Below are 18,342 nucleotides of genomic sequence, written 5' to 3' on the forward strand. Positions count from 1 at the left end.
GTATGCCATCCAGCTATGCAAACAGCTGAATTCCATTTATCTTAAGCTGAACTGCCCTAGTGTCCTGCCAGCTACCCATACTCCTCGCAGAACGAGGAGTACCGAATGCCTGTGAGGGCTGCCCTCAGCGTTGGATTTAGGGGTCTACATTAGACCTGCTATATGGAATGCTAGAAGATCAGCTTCCAGAGGGTTGATCGTCTCTGTACTGTCTCTGACATGCCCTTAAAAGCTGCCTTGTATCTACACACTTTCTGGAGAAAAAAACATTTTTCTGGGGTAAGCAACCACAAGCATTTGATGCCACAAAAGTTGTCCTAATATTTACTAACAGCTAAAATTTTATCTCTCCTCCTTTCTTACATTCCATTACTGCTAACTCTACCCTTGTATAAAAGCTTCAGAGGGTACCCGAGTTAGTCTGTAACAGGAAAAACTTAAAAAAAGAATAGTCTTGCAGCACCTTAAAGACTAATAAAACACGTAGATGTACTTGGTTCTGCCATGAGGGTGGGGTACTGGACTCGATGATCTCTCAGGGTCCCTTCCAGTTTTATGACCTAAATATATGCAGATATACTTACGTATTTATTGTCTACCCTTGTAATTAGTAAATGTGTGTCAAATTTCAAGAGTCTACTTCACTGAAGACTTGGAAATTAACCATCATTTATTCATTTACTTTGGTCTGAGCATAGATATTCTGTTTCATAATTCAGTGGAATGTATCTATTCTAGAATTTTTCTTGTGAATCAGAAATTTTCATCCAGTTTGAATATAGAGTGTTAACTTGAGCTAATTCAATGCATCTAATCATAATAAAGACAATTCATTATCTTTTTATCTAATCTGTTCACCCTCTAGGAAAAAGTAGATTCACAGCATGCTCATGGATTGCAAGAGCTGGAATTTATCCGAGGACATAGCAACACAGAAGCAGCAAGATATTGTGTGGACCAGTGGCTTAAAATGCCAGGTATTTCATTAGAAAGGGTGGAAATTTAAAATATGGAACTTAAAACAGTTGAGCAGTGAATATGCATCAGAGCAGGAACATTGTTCCAGAAATATGATACCACTTCTAATTCACTCCATACAGGTTATTTTAAATGTTACATTGCACAAGACATAATTGAATTAACAATGCAAAACAACTAATAGTTTAGCAGCACCTTAGAGACTTAACAAAACACGTAGATGGTATCATGAGCGTTCGTGGGCACAACTCACTTCTTCAGATGAAGGGAGTTATTAAAGGCCCAGTTTCTAAATAAATAGTGAATGGGCGAGGAGAAGGAAAAAGAAGGGGGAGGTAAAAAAGGGAAAAGAATAGTCAGAGTGTCCATGCTACATGAAGTTGATAGAGAAGGTACTAAGTGTTCTTAAGTACCACCTAATTGGTATGGCGTTTTAAAGCAGCAGTGCCACGTGGAGCCTGAGGTCAGTGGGGGAGTCCCCAGCTGTCCTCGGGCTCCATGTGGTGCTGTCACTTCGAAACACTGGGAGGAGCCTGACACTGGGATCTTGAGGAGGCATTTCAAAGCAGGCTCAGGCTCTGGCCCAGGCTCCACACGTTGCTGCTGCTTTGAAGTATGCAACAAAGGGGCGGGGAGCGACTATTCGACAAGCTTGTTGACTAGTCCTTCGCATCTCTAGTCTCCAGCTGATCCCAGGCTCCACGTGGCATTGCCTCTTTGAACTGCCGTGAGGAGCCTGAGGCTGGGCTCCCCACAGTATTTCAAAGTGGCAGCACTGCCAGGTGCCCAAGATCAGCTGGGGAGATCCTAGCTGACCCTGGGCTCCGTGCAGTGCTGCCGCTTTGAAGTACCCCTTCTTCTTCCCCCTGCTCCTTACTGCCTCTATCAGATAGAGGCAGCAAGGGAGGGGAAGCAACTAGTCCTTCACATCCCTAAAGTAGCCTTTAATAACTCCATTCATCTGAAGAAGTGGGTTGTGCCCACAAAAGCTCATGATACCATCTACGTGTTTTGTTAGTCTCTAAGGTGCTGCTAGACTACTTGTTGTGTAAGTTTTTCCAGTTACAGACTAACACAGCTACTCCTCTGAAGCTTTCGAATTAACAATGTCAGCAGTTCATGGATACATGACTCCCAAGAGATCCCCAAATCTTCTAATACCAGTTTTGTGCAATGTGGCATTGAAAATTTCCCACATAACAATTGGTGTAAGAATTCTCTTCAAATACATTTGCAGTCAAATAACTGTAATGTAATATTCCCAGTGGTAACAATACTGCAATACATAGCTACTTGCAATGGCAGAATTGTTGGATGGAAAACTTTGTATTGTATGACTTTCTCTAGTAGGAGACCCAGAAGAGAAATATTTTTCTCTATATAAACTTAAGTGTCAGTAAGTACACTTCAGACACAAGGAAGTTCAAAGGAGATTTCAAAGAGCAACCCTACTAAATCATATGGTGTGTATATATAGAAAAGAAGTTAGTTGTATGCAGTGTACAAATCACACTTTTCTCATAACAGTTGAAAACTGTAAAATTAATCTTCTAAGTAGAAGGATTGAAAACCCTCTAAAGATATCAAACTTCCTCATGTGCAGCTTGACTATTTTGTATTGTCTTGTCAGTATAATCTGGTCCTTGGATGCTTGATTAAAAAAAGTCTTCTGAAATATAATCACAATTGTGTATACTTGGGTATTTTGTTCTTAAATGCAGGTCTCAAACCAGGCACCATTAACACAGGAAGAAAAGCTGTAACCCACAAAACTGGCCAAACACCAATCAACAGCAGTCCCATTTTATGTCCTGTAATGCACTGCAACAGGAAGTTTGATAATGGTCATCTTCTGTTAGGTCATCTGAAAAGGTAAAGAACATTGATTGTAGATGAGAATAGAGAACATCACTGAGCCATCTTAATCCTAGGGTGTTACGTTACATCAAACATCTATTGTCCTTCCCTATAATCCCAATGTTCCTTGTGGAGAGAAGCTGTCCATGTATTATGACAGATATTTTGCAGGCTTGATGCAAGGAATTTTTCCCAATATTTCTTTCAGCAGTTGCATTCAAATTCAGATTGGGGGTTCCACTGCTTAAGCATGTCTGTTTTTTCCCCTCTCCAAAGCGCCACTGAAGTGAGTCTACTTCCATTGTGACCACACCTTGTAACACATATTTGAATTAACATGGCTAATACTAAATGAAGCTATATATTTAACAGTCTTGTATTGTTCTCTGCTTTAATGGAAAGTCAGCAGTATTGGATTGTAGTTTTGCCTGTTTCTTCAAATTACACCATTTTCTCTCAACCCTCCCCCATTCTGTTACTTAGAGTGAGCTAATTATGTTGGTAATTATTTTCTTTACAGGTTTGATCATTCTCCATGTGACCCAGCAATTACACTGCATGGACCTCCAACGAATATTGTTACCTGTGTGGTATGCTGTGAAAAATTTGCCACCTCACAGCAGTATACTGCCCACCTTTTATCTAAGGCAAGTACTCATTTATAGTTTTTCACCTAACTGAATACAATGTTGGTTTTCCAAAAACTAAAGCGACAGATAATCTTGCATTTAGCCCCTGGTTGTCTGGACCGTTCTAACTTACAGACTTTCTATTGCAGTTGTATCCCTTAGAATTCAGATTATCCTGAAAACATTTTTGTAAAACATTGTCATAAAACTAAACAATGAAGTTATGATTTGCATTCCAAGTGTGTGTGGTGGCAGTACCAGGTTCACGTGTCTTGAAACTTTCCTTCTCTCTCCATCGCTTCTGATGCTGGCAGTACAGGCTAGTGGGGAAAGGGAAAGAAACAGACTGCTAAAAAGGAGAGAACCATGGAAAAGAGAAATAGCTATGGTGATTCTGACATGATCTATCCGTACCTCACTGTCATCTCCATGGACCACCACTAATCGACTTTTAGTAATCCACTAGGTTGGGCCTTGAACTTCAGTTTGGTCTGGGAATGGACACAGGGAGCCCCAAAGAATTTCATGAGTATTAGTTTGACAGAAAGTAAGTAAATTAGCTTAGTACACGAGGAAAAAAATGTAACAAGTCATTTGTCCCAATGGTTCTCCCATACTCCTTTTTTTTCCCATTTATTCATAATAACTTACCACTCAAGCCCTAGTCATGGATCAGAACTCCTTTGTGCTAGGTATTAAACAAATGAAAAAAATGTAGCTCAGGGGAAGGGATGTGACACACCAGTAGAGTTAATAGTGTGATGGTGTCAAAGGTCATGTTAGTTACATAATATTATATTTGGGTGGGGGAGAAGCTTAATTAGGAGGGGATCAGATAAATGGAAAAAGGGCAGGGAAGGAGAGGAGATGGAAACATGTGCAGAGCAAAGCTGAGATGATGCGACTGGGAGGGCGGGAAGGGTTGGAGCCAAGAGCCAGTCAGCACAGGGCAAAGGAGGGTTCAGAGGTTGTAGGAAGTCATGGATTATGTGATCTCCACGACAAACATAGAGCCCTAATAGTAACTATTAAAACCCAACTCTTGTCATCAGTTTCCTCAGATACAAAATTTATTATACAAGATTGTGTGGGCCTCTGCCAAGATTGGGGGACCTTCTGTTAAGCAGTTCCGAAAGAGGAGGTAACAGAGGATGACTGTCCTAAAAATAAGATATGGGGGGAAGGAAGAGGAAGTAGTAGTCCAGTGATTTTTTTCCTAGGATATACAGCAAGTTATTGTCTGAACTAGGAAAATAACTCAATTCTTCTTAGTCCCAGTCCAGTGCATGATCCACTGAGAAGCTGGAATGCAAACGTTGGCTGTGGGGAAAAATATAAAAATGAGTTTGTCTCTAACACTATCCATGATCTCTCTGCTGTGTGTGGTTAATGGTCTCTTGCCTTTGGTAGTGGTCTTCTGGATTGATGATCTTCTGCTTTTTCCTCTATCTTCCCCCCACTCAAAAACCTCTATCTAATGCTAGGGATGTAAAGAACTAGTCCCTCAACTAGTCGCTTCTGCTCACCTGCCTCTTTGCTGCCTCTGTCATGCAAGGTCTTATCTCTTCTGCTTAGTGGCTCAGATCTGTGCTTTCATCACATTGGTTTCCCGAGCTGTCCATCTTAGCGATGTTAGCGTGTAATTGAATAGCTGTGTAACTACCTCAAATTTTAGCAGTTACACAACTATTCAGTTGTTCCCAGAGGCAGGGCCAACAGCCAGTGTGCTCCTTGCCCCACTCCCAGGGAGCCCCCTGTCACTCTGCACTGCTGCCTCTCTATACAGAGCCAGCAGTGCAGGGTGGCAGCAATGCCTGTCTGCAGGATGCATGTAGTTGACAGAATTAGCCGATACTGACATCCTTAGTCCATCTACCCCATCTCCACATCAGTCTGTTTGAGTTCAGGTTGTCAGGCACGTTTCTAATGCCTCATCATGGCAGATCAGTCAGGGTCATAACAGATAATCTATCCCTGCATGTTCTGTATCATCAAACAGAAAGGCTATTCCCCTCTCTGTGTACCAAAGCTATGGAACTGGTGCATAGTTCATCAGATTCAAATTTCAGCAGTATGTCTCCCAGGCATTCAGAACACCACAGCCAGTGTTCCTAGGACTACAAATAGGAGCTAGGAACAAGTTACAGGACTACGAACAGGAGCTGGGATCAAGTTGTTCAACGAGGGGAATCTTCTGAAGATGAGTCTCTCTGCAGCCTCTAGGAACAAGAAATATGTTCTTTTCTGCTCAAGAGAAGGTCTGAGCAGGGGGTGACTTATTTCTATCCTGAATCAGGGTATCCTTATAGACTGAGCAAGGTGAGACAAGCATGAGACCCTTACCTGGTTCAGCTGTGTGTACATCTCTCAATGGCACTCTTTATTACCTCTCTCAGAATGTACATTGCGTGCTTCATCCCGATCTAGGAGTTCTCCACCTTCTGGGTGTGGTCCCTTGATAGTTTGGAAGGTTGAAATCCTTTTGCTATGAGTAAGTGCAGTAGGAGTAGTTGAATAGCAAAAGGAAGTCAGCCTGTGCTATTTATTGGATGAAAGAAGAGATTTGCCTGTTGGTGCTGTCATCACCATTTTCTGGCTGGATCGGTACATCTTTTAGTCATCCTGGATTATCTGATGAATCTGAAGGAAATCAGAGTTATTAGCTTAAATAAGGTGCATTTAACTATAATGCAGGTTGAACCTCTCTGTTCCAGCACCCTCAGGAGCTGACAGGTCTTGGATGAGGGGTTTTGTCAGACCAGAGGAGGTCATCTTTCAACTCTTGCCGTCAGTCACCCTAGCCTGGCCCGCCGGTCTTCTGGATGGCTCCCCACCTCCTGCTGGCCCTGCTAAACCCTGGGCAGCCATCAGTACAGCAGCTCCAAGACCCACTGTGCAGCCATGCACCGTGGCTCCGGGACCCAACGAGCTGGCCCTCCACTGGGACTTTCTGGTCCTGCAGCATCTGTGCTAGACTATGGATGTTGCCAGACCAGAGAATCCCAGTTAAGAGTTTCAACCTGTATCAGCTTTTCATCTGACTTTAAAGGGTTTTTCTGTATTTGCTAATCTTGTATCATTTATGTTTGCTAAGGATTTCAGGAATCTCTATACCCTCCCACAGACTAGAGACCCCTCCCTGACTTGGGACTAGAGTTCCCTCTAATTTTTTGCGTGTGATAAATCACGTCTGTATTGGTGCATATAACAAAATTCATTCCACATATAGACAGTGTGTGACGGGTGGAGCTGAGGAGTTCAGAGTGTGGGAGGGGACTCTGGGTTGGGGTGTACGGGGGCAAGGGCTCTGGCTGCAGATGCAGACTCTGGAATGGAGCTAGGCATGAGGGGTTTGGAGTACAGACTGCCCTCAAGAAGAGGACTCGTCCCATCCCCCTTACTGCAGCAGCTCAGGGCCAAGTGAGAGTGGCTTCTCCATGACTAGGGCAGCTCCAGTGAGGCTAGGGGAAGGGTTTGTAGCATGTCTGAGTTAGACTCTGTGGAGATGTGGAATGGGTGCCTGTCACCTGGCTACAGTGGGTCCCTGTTGCACTGGAGCCAGAGTGTCTCTTTTCCATCTGCATCAAGTCCATGACATGACTAGGTTTTGATCGGGGCCACACCTTGCTCCCATCTGTAGCAAGTCTGGGACAGCTCCAGTTTAGGGTACTTTTCCTTTATGCTGCATCTTTCCCCACCATAGCTGTGAGCCTCTGTGCAGGGCTTAATAGGCATCTATGCAGCTTAGAGGGAACTTAGCCTGAAACCTCAGCCCAGCACTCAACTATCTTAAAAACTTCCATTCAAACCAGGGTGCGCTGATTTAAATCACCAAAAAATCATTGGTTTAAATCAAGTTACCGTGAAAACTAAGACTGACTGTGATTGGAGTGCACTTCATTTGGCATAAGCTCCATTGAACTCACTGGCGCTTGTGTTTTTTGAGAAAATAAGTGTAGAATGGGTTTTCCTTGGAAAAGCTGAGTTATGCTGAAGTAAAATAGGGAATAGACTTATGGGTTCACCATTATGGTCTGTGGCCAGGATGTTCCAAAATAAGGGGCATGTATTATGTAATATAAAATAAGAAAATGATATTGGCAACTCTAGATTTCTCTTACTGCAGCTTTCTGTATTGTATACTCGAGTGATAGATTCTAAACCTAGTTAACTAACAAGTCATAAGGATTAACTAAGCCAAACTTTTTTTTTTTCCCTAGCAACATCCAATATAGTAAATAGATTGGGAATTCACTTCTCAGATCACTTACACTAAAAGACAGTCTTGAAGAATGATGTATTGGGTTTTTATCCATGAAAGTTCAAGCTAAAATAAATCTGTTAATCTTTAAGATGCCACAGGACTCCTTATTTTTTAATTATTTTACTATCCTTTGATCCACTCGGCCATATGTACATGATTTTCTCTCAATAAACTGTTTTCCTTATGATGTCTTATTCTTTCAAGTAGGCCTTGCATCATCATCTTGCACTGCTTATACTAGGGATGTTAAATATTGGTTAATTTAGTAGTCGAGTAACCTCATGAATTATCGAGGGGGCCAGCAGCAGCACGGGGTGCAAGGCGGGAGCTAGTCCAGGAGGGGAGCCAGTTTAAAAACCAGCTCCTCTTGTGGACCAGCTGCTTGTTGCCTTGTGCTGTTGCTGCTGATAAAGAGGAAGCAGCATGGGGTGGCAGCAGCCCCTGTCTGCGGCGAAATGTGGTCTGAGCTCACGGGCCCAGTGAAACTGGAACTGAGTCAGGCTGCTTGCCTGCCCGGCTCCTAATACACTTTAAATGCAGAGTCACAACAAGGGTAGGTCCTGCACCCGGGGTGAGCCAAAACAGAGCCGAGCTGCTGGCCAGCCTGGTGGTAAATGTACTGGGAGGGGGAGTTGGAAATGCATGTAGTCTATAACATTAACCTATAAGCTTTTGCTTATTGGTTAATCAGTTAGTCAACTACAGTATTACATCCCTAGCTTACACTTGATGCATTCCCTCTCCCCCCCCGGAAACTAATTTTTTCAAAATATTCCCAGATAGGGTCTTTATGCCCAGAAACCATGACAATTTTTCTGTGGCAAAAGTGTGGGGGAATAGAGAAAGGTCTGTGTGTGCTGAATCATGTCTCCCCTTTTTTTTTCTAGTCCACTTGACTGTTCCTTTTTATGCTACTTCTATCCTTTCCTATACAGTGTCTCTATCTTAAGATAATGTATTAACTAACTCCTATGCCATGCTTGGCCAAGGCCAAGGTCATATAAGCCCAGAACAAAAACAGTCCTATCCAGCATGTGTCTTTGCACGTTACTTTTTAGTCTGTTGAGAAACAGAAATTGAAAGCCTGGAACTTTGCAAGAAGCAAGAGCTGGCACTTAGGCTGGACAGACTAGAGCCATTAATTAATTTTTATGAAACTGTAAGTGTCGGTGTAGCATGTTTGGGATGAGATTTAATTGTAGCTATTTTAAATGAGAAATGTAGTGTTTTGTTTTATTTATTTATTTATTTATAAGCCTGATTGAAAGAAAATATCAGGGTTTTTTTTTTTTTAATCTATTTTTATGCACCCTGATTCACACCTTTGGCAACCAGTTCTCTACTCCATTTATCTGTGATGATAACCTCTTCAGTAGCCATCATATCAGCCTGTTGAGTTTGGGAGACTGGTGTCTTCATGCCAGGAGGCGCCTCCCCCCATGTAGTGTACGCTTCAAGGATAAGGTTTCTGTAAACCCACATCCTATATTATTACCTAAGGCTGTCTGAAAGTTCCACCCTAACCAATTCTATTCAACTACCAGTGTTTTTCTTGAAGCTATGTAATTCTCAGCAGTCCTGTTTTTAATACTGTGGATGTTTGTTGAGTCCTATGTAAGTAAAAGGACAGCACTCTCCAATTTCAAAGGTCACCTCTTTCATTTGTTGCAAAAGCTGGGAGGCATGTAGTGAATAAGGTGAGGATTACATCTATACTGCAGCCTTCTTCCGCAAAAGCTTATGCAAATGAAGTGCAGAGTAGAATATCGCTGCACTTCATTTGCATAATTAATTAACAGTCATTTTTGCGCAGGAGCCTTTTGTGCAAAAAGGAGCTGTGTAGACGGCTCCTTTTTGCGTAAAAGCCCCCTCTTGCGCAAGACCCGTTCTTTCTCATGGCTCTTGTGCAGAAGAGGGCTTTTGCGCAAAAAGGAGCCGTCTACACAGCTCCTTCTTGCGCAAAAGCCTCTTGTGCAAAAATGGCTGCTAGTTAATTATGCATATGAAGTGTGGCGATATTCTACTCCGCGCTTCACTTGCATAAGCTTTTGCGGAAGAAGGCTGCAGTATAGATGTAGCCAAGGTGTTCTGAGACAAAGGGTAGTCTTGAAATTTTCATAGGGTGGCTGTTAATTGTGTTCTGTGTGTTTTCTGAGTCACCAACAGGAGATTCTTGGGCTTATTTTTACGGAAGTGTTCACAGTGTCAGCTAAACTAAATGTGAGCTTTATATGTTTAAGAAGTGTGAAAAATCAAGCCCTTTGCATCTCAAAGGGAAATCCTAAAATTAGTAGTTGTTTCTGACAATTTTGACTTCAATTTCTTTAGCTTAGTACCTCTCCCTGTCTCTAGAATGGAAATTATATTTTTCTACTTCACAAGGATGTTGTGAAGGCAAATTCATTGATGTTAGCAAAACACTTATGCTATGATTAATATGAAAGAGACAGAGGAAATTAACAATTCTCTATTGAGATTGCATAATGTGCTGGAAAATTTGCAGAATGAGGATAAAACAAAATTTTGTATTGATTTAGTGAACAATTCCTCTATCCTGGGCAATAACTGTTGAGATATGGAGGGGAAAAAAGTAGTATGTAATCTTGTAATTAGCACTATGTTCTAATGCACAGGAGACAGATTAGGGTTGCTTCAGCTATCTTAATTCTGGTACTTCCTAACTTTTGAGTGTTTGAGTTTGCAATCTTTCAACATCTTTTTTTGTATTTAACTAATAATAGTATTTATACAATAATATGGATTTACAAGTCAAAGTAAACATTTATGGCATTTTCCTCTGAAATTTTCATTTTATTAGCCATCTCCTCTGGACTGTAGTATGCTTAACTATAATTCTGTCCAATCTTTTTTAGAAAGTCTAAGTATAAAGAACATAAATGGGCATTAAAGTTGAAGTGTTTATTAGATAGAAATAAATATTTTTATAATCAGACTGACTTTTTTACTAATAAATTTTTATTTTTCAGATAGATGAAAATGATGGGCATACAAGAAACCTTCCTCCACAGCTTATTCAGTGCTTTGCATGTCCGTACTGCTTCCTTCTTTTCAGCATAAGAGATGAATGCCTGCAGCATATGTCCCAAAAGAATCACTTCCTTCAGGTTTTTAGATTGAGTGGTATGTTGTAATTTGAATGTAGCATCTTTTGGGTCCTTCTGATGATTCATCTAAGCTATGTGATTTAGGATATGTCTTCAGCTGTGAATTAGAGAAAAATTTATATTTTTTTAAGATGTCTTTTAATTGGGGAAAAAATATACCAACTGCATAGATTTACAAGGATATTTTCATTTGAGTTTGTACCCTATTCTGAAAGGAATTATTCCAAAATGTGTTTTGGAATCCCATATTTTTATTTTATACTGATTCCCATATCAAGTGTGCTCTGTTTTTTAAATATTTACAGCCAGTCCCCGACTTACGAACGCGTCGACTTACGACCATTCATAGTTACAACCAACCTCCCATTAAGTGCATTACAGCTGGTCCCCCGACTTACAAACACGCGGTCCGTGCTTATGAACAGCACGGCTGCATTTAAATGAATGGGATCCGACTTAGGAACACATCAAGTTACGACCAAGTGTTGGGTAAATAACTCGTAAGTGGGGACTGGCTGTTTATTTTTTTTAACTGCCTGATATTTTGAAGTAAGATTGGGATCTGAAAGTATATCGGATTGTATCCAAATTACACATCACCAGTAACAAATGTTAGTAGGCCATATTAAATCCTTAGTGATATCTGTGCGACTCCATTTTCTTAGGTAGGCTTGCAAAAGTCTAAAGATTGGAACTTCCAACATCAATTGTGTTGTCGCACAAGAAATCATTCTGTAGCCCGTTCAGTGTTGGTTGTGTTGCCTTCAGCGTTCTAACCCAAGGAAGAAGCAGTAAATACTTATTTCGTAACAAAAGTAAATGAATAAGATTCTGAATACAACCAGGGAGAGTTGACTTCTTGAATAACAAGTTGCAGTGTTAATATAGTTAGTTTTTCATGGCAGAACTGCACTTTCAGCTTTGCATGGTCACAAAGAATCCATTGTGATTTGATATATTCACCTCTGTTATATCATCTTGTAAAGAGGAAACTGTATCTGTCATCAGAACAAATCCAGCTCCAAACATTTCAGTACATAAAATGGTTGAATATGCTGCTTATTTCTTAAAAGTTATATATCTTTGTAATTAAGAATAGCAGCATTGGCTTCCATGCCAGGCAGTTAATGCATCAGAGCCCTGCCTCAGCTGTCAGAAAATGCTCTTCCTATTGGTTGTTACTACTTCAGAATGTGAAAGGTGAACTGCAAAGGGAACAGCAATTGCCTTTGTTGTCTCTTCACATAATGATGGCCACAAAGATTTCCATAAACTATTTCTACTTGTTTTACATTAGTAACTATTTTATCCTGTATACCCACAATGTGTTAGACTTTGTGCTTGCATCCACCAGGCCACCCGACCTGTAGTGTTTAAAATTGAAGAAGGGAAACATATGAGATGGAGACAATTAAAACATTTTAAACCTGTTAAATATATTATGGTGTATTTTTTTTTTCTCCTACATCTTTATATACCTTTTTTTGGTTAAAATGCATCAGTAGGAGCAGGAGAGGCCCTTGAGAAACAGCAACAAGAAGCTTAATTTGATGAATTGGAAAATGGTTGGGGAGGGATGAAGTGGTGGATTTCAAATGGGAACAGATGATGTGGTCAGAAAGATTGGCAGAGGAACATATTGTTAATATCTGTGTTCTAAGAGCTGAAATAGTGTATGTGGACTTTGAAATATGTGGCTTAATTTTACATCATCTCGTATTGCAGATGAAACTGGGACCCCACTTCCTTTATCCTTCCCATCTTATGCAAAGAAACTTCTGATAGCTTTATGTAAAGAGGTCCCATTCCAAGTGAAGTGCACATCTTGCCATCAAAAGCTACATTCACATATGGAGCTAACAGCTCACTTCAGGTTTGTGAGAGTCTATTGTCTATATACAATTAACTTAATTGCGTGTGTGTGTGTGTGTGTGTGTGTGTTTTAAATACCTAATAACCTAATAGTTAGGCATCAAACACCTCACAAGTTCCATTCTGCCTCCCCCCCATTTCCCCCAGATAATTGAATTTGGGGAAGGGGATAAACTCTGAAATATATAGTAGATAGCTATCCCTTTTTCTACTTCTGCACCCTGCTGGCCCAATGGGGTTATAGCTGTCCTGGTCCCCATTTTTGGCCCCTTGCTGCCCGCTATGGTATTCTACAGTCTAAATGTCCCTCCTACCTCTTTCTTTGTTGCTCATGAAATGAAATCAAATTCCAGGCACATCCCATTATTCTGGCACAACCAAACCCTTACTTTGCTTAGCAGCATACTAAATGTGGTAGTCCTAACTCTTGCCATTTAGGAGGAGTTCTTGAATAAATGGACTCACACAGACAGTGGGCGCATAAACTCTCTAAAATATATAGTAGATATGCTGAAATGCAAGTACAATATTTAAATTTAAGGTGATGTATTTTATGATTGTTAGTAAAATGGAAAGTAAGCTAATTGTCAGTAACAGGGTGACACTTTTGTAGGGTTTTTTTTTTTTTTTTCTAAGCAAGTATTTTGAAGTGAGGTGAAACTTGGGGATATACAAGATAAAGTAGACTCCTGAAAGGGGTACAGTTATCTGGGTTGAGAGCCACTGCTTTTGAATATATGGTTACTACTTAGGCTAAACAATCTGTTCCATGTTGCATTTTGTTGTGACACCCAGAGTACCTTTCCCAATCTGAAGAATAAGCTTAAAAGCTTTTCCCTTTCACCCACAGTTGGTTCAATAAAAGATATCACCTCATCCACCTTGTTCTCCAGTATTTTCCTGGTAGATAATGTAGTTGATGGCAGGAGATGTGTGAAGTATTTTGAAGGATCATTTTGTTAGGTGCATCTGTAAAGTTTGGAATATTTAAAGCTCAATGTCATTTTTTATGTCCAATTTAGAACTCGTTGTCGTAATGCTGGTCCTGTATCCCTGTCAGAAAAGACCATTTCCCAGGTTGCAGAAATATTTAAAGCAAGAGCTCACTGTCAAAACTGTGATAAGCTCTTTGTAGATGAAAACCAGATCAATCAGCATAGCGATGCGACTCAGCACAAAGTTAAAAATATTACCACAATGGAAAAGTCCATCTTGATGTTTTGCCATATTAATGAAATAAATAAAAACCCATCTCATTGGAGGCAGATTATAAATCAGTCAAGATCTTCACTCCTTAAGAGACCATTGGCTGTGAGTGAGCCTGTCTCTGAAAATGAGTCTACCATTTCAAAACGGAAAAAGGATTTAGAAGAAAAAAATCAAGAGGCTGGAGTAAGCCTATGTCAAGGCAATATAGGTAAAATAAAGGTCTGGTTTTGTGAATGCCTTCTGAAGTTTTCTACTGAAGAGTCAGTTGAAAAGCACATTTTGGCAGCAAATAGAATCTGTCACAAATGTGCAGTGTGTGGGAAGCTTGCTGAAAACTCAAGCATCATCCGTTTGCATATGAGTCGGTTCCATGGAGGGGCACATTTAACTAACTTTATTTTCTGGTGTCGGGCATGCAATACAGACTTACTGAGAGAAGAGAACGTTATGGCACATGTTACTGAACTTCATGGTGGACATTCTTACTATTATGAGCAGGAAGTTCTAGAAGACGAACCTATGGCATCTTCTTCTGATGCACTGAGCAATATTGCCATTAAATCGAAAGAGCATCTTCCTAGCCCTGTGGATCAGTCCCTTGCGAGAAGTCCTGTTTCAGGAAAATGGCAATGCTGCATTTGTGAGGAAATGTTTGAGTCTGAAGACAGTGTTAAACAACATTGTATGTCTTTAGGAAGCCATCAGTTTCATAGGTATTGCTGTGGCTTGTGCAAAAAGCATTTTCACAAAGCAGAAACACTATACCGACACTGCCAAGAGCAGCATAACGATGAGATACAGGTAAAATATTTTTGTGGTCTTTGCGGTGATCTCTTTTTTGATGTTGAGGAGGAATTTCTAATGCACTATCGTGGTTTCCATAGTGGTGATTACATGTTTGTGTCTGAAGAGTCAATAAAAAATAAAGACAACCTTGTACTATTAGAAAAAGGTGACTTTCTAAACTGTGGTTGCCGGGAAGAGTACATTTCCAGAGTGAACCGAAAGGAAGATCACAGAAATTGTCAGAAAACCCTTCTGGAAAAAGGAAATCTATGGTTTCGCTGCTGTTTCTGTTCAGCAACAGCACAGAATTTCACTGACTTGTATGATCATCTCTGCAAAAGTCACTCCTCAAGGAAAAGCCATGAAGAGATGTATGTTGTGAGGTGTGGTGCATGCAACAAAAATTTCCATGATATTCTGAGTGCCCATCAGCACTATCATGATAAACACTGCTTCTTGCAAAAACCTAATATAACACGTTTCGGATCTGAATCAGAAAGCAAAGTCTTCAACTTCTCAGCTAGTGGTGCTTGCACAGACAAGAAGTCTGATAAACTAAAGTTTCCAGCCAATGTAATGAATGTTGAAAAAAAGTCAGAATCTCCTCTAAAGAGAGAAGATGGTAGAAAGAAAGAAGAAGGTGAGAATAAAGCGTATTCTGAAGGGCATGGTTGTGAAGGTATGTAGAAATTATGGCTTGTTTATTTTTAGTGTATAATAGGAACACGGGTGTAATATATGCACTCATAAAGGTTGTTCAATAGTACATGCAAATATACCATGCATCTATATCTAGTATGCACATGTGAAATAATATAAACTCGGTTATGTTAAAGTTGTAAATTTCTGATGCCAAATCCGAAAAACTAGTTCTTGAACTCTTTTGTTACTAAATGCATTATAAAATCAGTCTCTTGTATGTACAATGCAAATAACTTATCAAGACTCCATGGACCATGATGGACATGGAATTCTATAGTGACAGCAGGAATTAGTTGGAAATGGATAGCAATTTTCAGATGCTGCTCATCCTTCTCTTTTTCTCCTTTCATTTGCCCGTTCTGTAAAGCAAGGGTGGGGAACCTAAGGCCCGGCCCCTGGCTTGCTTGGCTCCAACCCCGAGGCTTACCCCTCCCCCAGCACTGGGGAGCCTATGCTAGTGCTACAACTTCCCCCACCCCCCAGGGCTGGGGTACATAAAAACTACTAGCTTGGGCCTCCCTAGCCTCTGGTGTGTGAGGAAAATGTGGGAAGTATCTTTCTTTTTCTTAATCGGGGACCACATCGGTAAGGTGTTTTTTGCCTCTCACCTTTGTGCGGCTCCCACCTGATTTTTTTCTGTGGGTCAGTGAGTAGCCCCTGACCCAAAATAGGTTCCCCACCCCTGCTGTAAAGGAATAAGTAGATAAAATCAAAGCTAGGGAAAACCATGCGGAAACTGTGAGAAGCACATTAAAGGTGTTAAATTGTGTATAATCAGCTAATCGAGTAGTTGATGGAATTTCCATTGAGTACTCAATTAGTCGATAAGGGGGGAAGCAAGGGGGACTGCGTACAAGCTGGGAATCAGTCGATTCTTTGCTCCTGCCTGGACCCCCCTCTCCTGTGTCTAGTGGCTCTTAATACATTTAAAAAGCAGCACTGCTGCATCTGGGACTGGGCACATGCTAGGACAGCTGATTCCCCACTCGCACCTGGTTTCCCCCCCCGTCCTTCCCTTCCCCCCCCCCCCCCCCCAGCTACATCTCTGTCTCCCTTGCCCCCCAGACTGTGCTGGGGGATATCAGTTTTTAAGCCAGCTTCCCCCATCATTGGCTCCTGCTCTCTGCCCACTTCCCTCCCCCCCCCGCCCCCCATCCTCCCTTGCTGCCTCTCTCTGATAGAGGCAAAAAGGGCTGGCGGGGGAAGCAGCTAGTCGAATCATTACTCAACTACCTAATAAGCATATGCTTATCAGGTAGTAGTCAATTAGTCACTTACATCCTTAAATCACATAGAAAGAGTAGGTAGCTTTAGACTCCAAAATGGATGCCATTCAGGAAAATCATGCCTTCCACCCAACTTGCTATACATAAACAGTCACTCATTGTCTGCACCACTGCACTACCATTCCTACTATTAAGTAGCATTTAAAAATGAGCAAATAGCTTATGTCCCAGGGGGGCATGAGCCTAGAATTGCTCATTATCAAATAAAAAGGGACTTGGGGGTACTTGGTATCACTTAAACTTACTGTTACCAAGAAAGGACCAATAGTAAAGGGATCCAAACAGATTCCTGTCCAACCCCCTGCCTTTGGCTAAGAAAAATGATTGCAACATGGGGTCCTCACTGGTATTAGAAGCCCTGGGAAGACCATGTTGGGGAAAGGAAGGTCTCTTATAAAAATACAACTTAAGTGTGTGTGTTGTGTGTACACACGAGAGGCTTTATATATTCATTTTCACTCACTCTCACACACACCCATTCTCTCTCTCTCTCTCTCTCTCTCTCTCTCTCTGTTATAAAGGTTCTCTGGCGCTTTCTATTATAAGACCTAGATTCATTTGCTTATGACTTTGCAAGACTATAATAATTTTCATTTAAATTTTCTATAGAGGTTGTCTGCCTCAGGCTGTATTTTTCTGGTAAATTTATTCTGTAATTATTTCCAATTATGAATCTAGGGAAAAGTAGTTCATGGCCATATTAAAAAAGTCTAACAATATTTTCTTTAAAATGTCCACATGCTTTTGAGCGGAGACTTGAATTGTAGCAAGGGGTGGCCTTTGTGCTGAGAATTTGCCTTGTGCTGTCCCCATGAAAATCTGTTCAAATTTTGCCCATTTATAAGGCATTGCATATGATCAGTTGATACTGGGTTACAGCTAAAATCCCCAGAGATTGTTTGCACTGAGCATGCTCCAGCCTAGAGCTAATGAGGGCTGAGAAGGACTTTCCCTTCAATAGCAGCATTTCCTGGCTGCCTCAGTCCATGATGAGTTCATGTCCTGGCACTTGAACTGAGAGGAGACTCTCTTGCAGGGCCTGTGCAGCGTGGAGGAGGAAGTCACATGAATCAAATGCAAAGGAGACAAGAGCTGGATCTGAGGATGAGAAGTTGTAAGAGAGATGAGAAGACTGATATTGGAGTCAGGGAGGAAAATAGAGGGATAGGTGATTGTGACAGGATGACAAACAAGGGGAATTTGGAACTGTATGGATAAGAAGGCTGGAATTAAGAACAGTGGGGTGAGAGATAAGCAAGACAGGTCTCATGAGGAGCCACACTATGGAGGGATAGCTGGGACTGTCTGGGCTAAGAGGTACCAACTGGGGAATGCTGAATGAAGGGAGACTGGGACTGGAAGGCAGTGGAGACAGGGAATACAGATGTGGAGGTGACTAGAGACTGCGAGTGGGTCAGGGAAGAGAGAGCAGATGAGAAGCCAGGGTAGGTGGCTTGGAAGGGGAACACAAAGATTGGGATGGTGGTGGAGACTGGATGTGACTTGGGAAGGAGATGGGGGTGCAGAGTTCAGATGATGAAACTAGGATGGGATGGGTAGGAGACTGGGCCTGGGATCAGAAGCCTGAGGAATAGAGACTAGAATTGGCTAGGTGAAGGGAACGGGACTGAGAC

General features: G+C 41.3%; 1 protein-coding gene across 1 annotated transcript in view; it reads left to right on the forward strand.

The window, feature by feature from the left end:
* The window catches only part of ZNF451 (zinc finger protein 451), a 74,910-nt gene that overhangs the window by 16,478 nt on the left and 40,090 nt on the right, over positions 1 to 18,342 (forward strand). Inside the window, exons 5-11 of the mRNA XM_075923670.1 lie at positions 866 to 977; positions 2,700 to 2,850; positions 3,356 to 3,486; positions 10,720 to 10,869; positions 12,579 to 12,726; positions 13,748 to 15,399; positions 17,745 to 17,876. Coding sequence (XP_075779785.1) covers positions 866 to 977; positions 2,700 to 2,850; positions 3,356 to 3,486; positions 10,720 to 10,869; positions 12,579 to 12,726; positions 13,748 to 15,399; positions 17,745 to 17,876 — 2,476 coding nt within the window. The remainder of the gene's footprint in view (positions 1 to 865; positions 978 to 2,699; positions 2,851 to 3,355; positions 3,487 to 10,719; positions 10,870 to 12,578; positions 12,727 to 13,747; positions 15,400 to 17,744; positions 17,877 to 18,342) is intronic.

This window comes from Pelodiscus sinensis, chromosome 3 (genome assembly GCF_049634645.1).
Source record: "Pelodiscus sinensis isolate JC-2024 chromosome 3, ASM4963464v1, whole genome shotgun sequence".
Lineage (NCBI taxonomy): Eukaryota > Metazoa > Chordata > Testudines > Trionychidae > Pelodiscus > Pelodiscus sinensis.